The sequence below is a fragment of the Solanum dulcamara genome, chromosome 8 (genome assembly GCF_947179165.1).
Source record: "Solanum dulcamara chromosome 8, daSolDulc1.2, whole genome shotgun sequence".
Classification (NCBI taxonomy): domain Eukaryota; kingdom Viridiplantae; phylum Streptophyta; class Magnoliopsida; order Solanales; family Solanaceae; genus Solanum; species Solanum dulcamara.
The window spans coordinates 50,207,256-50,214,350 of NC_077244.1; the positions used below are offsets into that span (position 1 = coordinate 50,207,256).

A 7,095-nucleotide genomic window follows, 5' to 3' on the forward strand; every position below is an offset into this window, starting at 1 on the left:
ATTTTTGATATATTGTAGACTAAGAATACTAGTTCCTGGAAAATTAAACCGTTCGTGATTTCAACGTTTCTACAATAAGATATAAATTTTCTACAACAAACATGTCAAGATGCGGAAAAGGTTGGTGAAAATCAAAGAAAAGAGAAGAAGAAAGTATCATGGCGCTGATTGTCAAACCACATTGATGCAAAACAATGAAGGTCAGACGTCTATTTATAGAGGTTTATTAGCACCTATTGTAACTAGACTCAAACTTGGATTAGACTTCTACAAAATTGACTCCTAAGTGAATACCAATGATGAAAATAAATAGAAGGAGAGAGTCTATTTATAGACAAGTAGTGATGGTGAGGGAGTCCCTCTTCCAAAGTATTTATAATTACTTTTTAGGTAGGACTCTAGTAGAATGATACAAATTTATTCTCTCCAAATCCTAATTGGATGTGAAATTGTGAAAATTTGGGCTATCCATACTCTAAAAGGAATGTGTCCTTTCGGAATTCTAATTGGATTTGGAAGATAGAATAAAGGGTAGGCACTTGCAAAAAAAATGAAAAAAATAAAAAAAAAATCTGTGTTTTACCCTTCCAAAAGTCGTTTACAACATCACTGCGAGTACATATGTATAATGATGCGATTTTTTTAAAAATAAATAGAAAAAAAAAACAAAAAAATGTACCTCGTGTATTGATGAACTCAAGAGGATGTGCAAAAAGGAGTATCAAAATTGCCAATACCAATGATGAAAATAAATAGAAGGAGAGAGTCTATTTATAGACAAGTAATGGTGGTGAGGGAGTCCTTTTTCCAAAGTAATTATAATTACTTTTTGGGTAGGACTCTAGTAGAATGATACAAATTTATTCTCTCCAAATCCTAATTGGATGTGAAATTGTGAAAATTTGGGCTATCCATATTCTAAAAGGAGTGTGTCCTTTCGAAATTCTAATTGGATTTGGAAGACAGAATAAAGGGTAGACATTTGCACAAAAAAAATGAAAATAAAAATAAAAATGGCTCAAATAATAATAATAATATATATATACTCCAATTGGAGTCTCATCATTTACTCCAACTATGTCACTCCAATCGGAGGAACGTATTAATTTAATATGTTCATGGTGCATATTAAATTGCACGACATACTATTATCGTTTAATTAATACTTCAAGCCTAGTCTTTGTATAAAATACTTCGACAAAATTTGAAGTAGGGGGCATTTGTAAATATTAGAATTATATTGGATTTAAATCCGTAAATTAATTTAGACTATATTAAATTCAAGAAGATAGTCCAAATGATGTGGCAATCCAAGTCAAATTAAATGTGCCACTAAAATCACACCACGTGTCAAATTTATGTGGTAATCCAAGTCAAATTAAATAAGCCACTAAAATCATGCCACGTGTCGAAGTTATGTGGCAATCTAAGTCAAATTAAATAAGCCACTAAAATCATGCCACGTGTCGAAGTTATGTGGCAATCTAAGTCAAATTAAATAAGCCACTAAAATCATGCCACGTGTCGAAGTTATGTGGCAAACTAAGTCAAATTAAATGAACCACTAGAATAATGCCACATGTCGAAGTTATGTGGCAAACTAAGTCAAATTAAATGAGCCACTAGAATAATGCCACATGTATATGTGACATGTTTTGACCAATCAAATTAAAGCTCTTCACCAAATAAATCTGATTGGTCAGTTCAAACAAACCAATCAAATCGCACCCTCATACCACTTCCTACAACTATAAATAGGGGTCCTCGTTATTCTTAGAAAGGGGGTTTCTCAGGAACAAGAAGCAAGAAGAGAGCTCGTGGATCAAAGACCGCAAATTCTCTACAAAGCTACAAAGTTCAAGTAATCAAATTCAAGTTCAAGTTCAAGATCAAGAATGAAGAAGAATATCAAGAAGATCAAGATCAAGTTACTTGTTCGTATTTACTGTTCGCCATAACCATACAAGTGTTCGTAACGAATAATTCAAATCCAAATTTGAAGACGAAGATTCAAGTTCAACGTGTTTCATATTATTTGAAGAATCGGAGGATTATCATAGAGATTGTAATCCGCACTACATTTTGAAATCAAATATTACACTTTGTTACTCCAATTTTCCGATCTTGATTATTTATTTTTCTCGGCTTGAAAATTTATTGTTTACAGTATCAAATCAAATGATGTCACATAAATTAAGATGGAAGAAATACAATTTAGTAGATAATTTGAAAGTGCGGCTTCTCGTGATTATGGGATATAGGTGGATGTAACATAGCTAGATGTTATTGGGACATGAGTATATGTAGGAAAAAGATCCGTATATATAATCTTGAAACTATTATATTTGGAATTCATAGTTTCATATAAATATAATCACGAATTTAATGTTAAGAACTTTAAAGATTGAATTTGTAAAATTTAAATTTTGAATGTTCATCTCATTGACGCAGCACTATAAGACCAGAAAGGGCATCATCCGCCCCACCCCCACAGATATATTGAGTACATTTGCCGTGATTGACAGAAGCAAGGATACTCAAAATGAAGTAAAGACACTGTTGTTTTGAATATCAACCTTGACTTTATATCTTGTGATTGCATTTTTCTTGCTTCGCATATCAAGAAACCAACTGACATTTGACATTAGACATTCCTTTTTAAAATTGATTTGCTTCCACTAGTATAAAATGACACCAACCCCATCATTAAATGATCCTTCATTCCTTTATACTTCTAACAACAAAACACAACACAACACAAAACAACATACTATACCACAAATGACAACTTATAAGCTACTACTCTTTATGTTCTTTTCCTTCTCTTTCTTCCTTCACCAATCCTATTCCAATGAAGAAGACATAAGTGATGATATTAACTGGTGGTGTATCACCACTCCTCATCCTGAACTATGTAAGTATTTCATGGCCGACACCACACTCCAGCGTACTTACAAGCCCAAATGTAAAGCCGAGTTTCGAACCATGACTGCACAAGTGGCCCTTGAACAAGCTCTCCTAGTACAAAACCATTCCAAAAATATGGGCCAACACTTTTGGGGAAAACGGAAGAAACTAGTCTGGATGGATTGTGACAAGCTTATCGACGACACAATCCATCAATTAAACCGTACTCTTCATGGCATCGGATCTAACTCAACTCCTTGTACCGATTTCGATGCTCAAACTTGGCTTAGTGCCTCGTTAACAAATATCGAGACATGTCTATCGGGCTCAAATCAGCTCAACGTTTCAAATGTCCTACACCCGACTTTATCGACTAATGTCTCACAACTTATTAGCAATTCTCTGGCTGTAAATGGAGAACTTGTGGATTCCCAAAATTCAACAGAAATTGGTGGCTTTCCAAGTTGGGTTACGACTAGGGAAAGGAAATTGTTACAATCTTCAACGAGGAGCTTAGCTTCCAAGGCAATCTACGTAGTGGCACAAGATAGGTCGGGAAATTTCCGATCCATTCAGACTGCAATCAATGCGGCCGCCAAAAAGATTTCAGATCAGAGGACAATCATATATATTAAAAAAGGTGTTTATAGAGAAAATGTGGCGATAGGACCTTCAATGAGTAAGATAATGCTAGTTGGTGCTGGTTTAAGGTACACAATAATTACTGGTAGTCGAAGTGCAGCAGGAGGTTTCACAACTTACAGTACAGCAACTGTTGGTAAGTTCCCATCTCTGACCCTAATTCATCCATATTGTACTAGTTTAACGAAAAAATCATGAATTCACATGCACCACTATTTTTAGAGTACACATGTCCACGTTAATATCAGGTCATTTAAAATGTAACTCTCCATAGGTAAAGTTAATAATCAAGAAAATACGACCTAGCTATAATATGTCGCCTTGGGTCAATCTGACCCGGCCCTTGCCGCAGGCTCGTCCTTCCTCTTTTTTTTTTTGATGCAGACTGTTCTTTTATTAATATTGATTTGGTGATCAAGTAGAGAAGGCCATACTAATAGGTTAAACTACAATATTACTTCCGTCTCAATTTATATGATACTATTCATATTTCGAGAATTAAATTTCTTAATTTTGATGGTGAATTCTGACATAAAATCTTTAAGTTTTTAAAAATTAAATATTTAAATATTTAAAACATACATAAGAAATACTATAAGTCACAATAATTAATAATTCAAGGTATTAAAAATACATATGAAACAATAGAGGTAAAAGAAAAATCCGTTTTACTCGGAAATCTGAAATATGCCATTACAATTGGGATGGAGGAAGTGCTAGTAATTTTTTAAAAAATCTTTACCTTCTTTTTGTTTTTACTTTTTGGGTGAATTCTTTAAAAGATTTCAGCATGGATACTAATCAAGAGTTGAGTAGTATAATGCAAGGACCTTATTAAAGAAGTCGCAAGTAATTAGGCAAGCTCTAATTTACTTGAAGTACTTGAAGTAAAGCTAAAGATATGCTACTTTAATTTGGCATGCCACTTTGCTGCAATATTAGCATGCTTTCATGTGCTACTATTCTTAGGCTTCTTCCATAAGGCAATTATTTCCAAGTTATTGAAATATAATCTTAGATCAGATAGTTTGATTGAAATAGGTACTTATCATTCTACTTTGATATTTTTCAAACAAAAAAAACCGTATTTACTCACTGATTTCATAAGAGATATTTGTTTCTTTAAAGCAACAATTATTATGAATAGCTAGTGTCGTCAATTTTTTCCAATTAACTACAAAAAGGGAAAATTCCTTAATTTGTCGATAATTTCAGAGATACCTTTGGCAAATATCGAAGAGGGGAAAAGACATTTGGTACATTGCAGTACATCTTTAGTTTACGACCACACAATTTAAAAGTTGTTTCCTTTAAGCCTATGCCAAATCAAACGAAAACAAACAAATTACAATGGACAGACCAATATATTGACATTAATATCAAATCCATTTAGCAATGTTGTCACTTCATCACCTTATAAGGTCGGTTTATGAAATTTTATTCTATATAGTTTATATTTGAGATTATGGATATTGCATGTCACGTTTTGTCCTACTTCCAAGTGAAGCATCCTCATACAAAGAAACCGCACTGATGATCAAAGTAATAATGATCTGGGACATAAATATATAATATCAACATTATTAGTATATTGCTTCTACATCAATTTATTCCCATGAGTCATACCCTTACTTTGTCCAACTAATACAAGTTTTTAGGCTACGTTAACCATTTCTCTAGTTAAGAGAGAACTTAACTTATTTAATTAATAACTTATTTTCCAAAATAACATAATTTAATTCCAGGCGTTGATGGAAGTGGATTCATTGCGCGTGGCATCACATTCCGAAACACAGCTGGGCCGAAAAATGGTCAAGCAGTCGCTCTCCGATCAGCATCCGATCTTTCGGTATTCTATGCCTGTGGTTTCGAAGGATACCAAGACACAATATTTGTCCAATCGCAACGACAATTTTACAAAACATGTCAAATTTATGGCACGATAGACTTTATATTTGGTAACGCTGCGGCTGTTTTCCAAAATTGCGTTATCTATGTCCGAAGACCCTTAGTAGGCCAAGTCAATGTGATCACAGCACAGGGCAGGGGTGACCCTTTTCAAAACACTGGAATATCGATTCACAATTCGAGAATAACAGCAGCACCTGATCTCGCCCCCGTGGTTCGAGCATTTAAGACATATTTGGGACGTCCGTGGCAGGAATATTCAAGAACGGTAATACTGAGGTCTTATATTGATAGTTTGGTTAATCCATCAGGATGGTTACCGTGGTTAAATTCCGATTTCGCTTTCAAAACTCTGTATTACGGAGAGTATGGTAACTTTGGACCAGGGGCTTCAACTAGGTATAGGGTGAAATGGCCTGGTTATCATGTTATTACCGATGCAAAGGAGGCTTCAAAGTTTACAGTTGCGAATCTTGTAGGTGGTCGATCATGGCTGCCTTCTACTGGTGTACCATTCACTTCAGGGCTATGAATTTGGTCTATTTATTTGTATAAAATAATATATATATATATACATATTAATTATTATATCCATTCATTATTTTGTACATGTTTGTAATGACATTAACTAAAAGTTATGTATACATATACAATATTGATTTTATAATACTTTCTCTGTCCTAATTTTTGACTCACTTTCCTTTTTAGTCGATCCCAAAAAGAATAACATATTTTTATATTGAGACAATTGACATTGGTAATCAATCTAATCTGAGGATCAAGTATACCGGGAACTCACAGAGAGTGGGAAATACTCCAACATAATACGCTGAAATCAGGTAAGATCATAAAGACCAAAACAGCCTCTCATCAACAAGGTATACCATGCATCAGTTCCTTTTAAAATGTCATGTATAACTTGGAGGTTATGGAAAGAGAAATTTGCTTTCAAAGAGGTGATTATGAAATTTGACAAACATTTGGATTCTAAATGTAGTCCAATTGCATGTGATCAAACTATTGATCATGTATTTAGTCTAGGAAAATCAACTAGTTATGCTAGAAAGCTCTTTGGTGGCCCTCTAGGTATTAAGCATATTCATCTTTCTATTAGATATATGTTATTAATTCTTGGTGGCAGGAGAAAGCCAGCTGGTAATATAACTCCTACCATTAATTGTTGGGCTATCTGTTAAGTTTTAGTAATGATGATCAACAAGAACAATTCATAGCTAAGAATGAAGAGCAGCTGAGAAACTGTATTGAAATCATATTGTTTCATTATTACAAAATATTTGTTCAATACTACGAGCCCATTTGGATTGGCTAATAAGTTTCATCAACTTATAAGTTGTTTTTAGTTTTTTTGAGTGTTTGACTGGCTAACTTGAAGCCATTTAGTGTGCTTAAAATAAGCCCAAAAAAATAATTGAGTTTGTTTGTCTTAGCTTATCCAAAGCAGCTTATAAGCAAAAAACAAATTAGTTTGGACTACCCTAACTTATTTTTTTTGGCTTATAAGCTGCATTCAACTTATAAATTATTCTAAATAAGCTAAGACAAACATGCTCTACATATATAGTCTATCTCACCGATTCAAGACCTTAACCATTTAGGCTAATTAGCTTAATTTAATTG

At 33.6% G+C, this 7,095-nt stretch overlaps 1 protein-coding gene across 1 annotated transcript; it reads left to right on the forward strand.

Moving 5' to 3' along the window:
* Positions 1-2,706: 2,706 nt before the first annotated feature.
* On the forward strand, positions 2,707-6,107 carry LOC129899621 (probable pectinesterase/pectinesterase inhibitor 33). Its single transcript, XM_055974632.1, has 2 exons — positions 2,707-3,685; positions 5,295-6,107. Exons 1-2 carry the CDS (start codon positions 2,782-2,784, stop codon positions 5,987-5,989), a joined length of 1,599 nt encoding a protein of 532 aa, XP_055830607.1. The 5' UTR covers positions 2,707-2,781; the 3' UTR covers positions 5,990-6,107.
* The last annotated feature ends 988 nt before the right edge of the window (positions 6,108-7,095 follow it).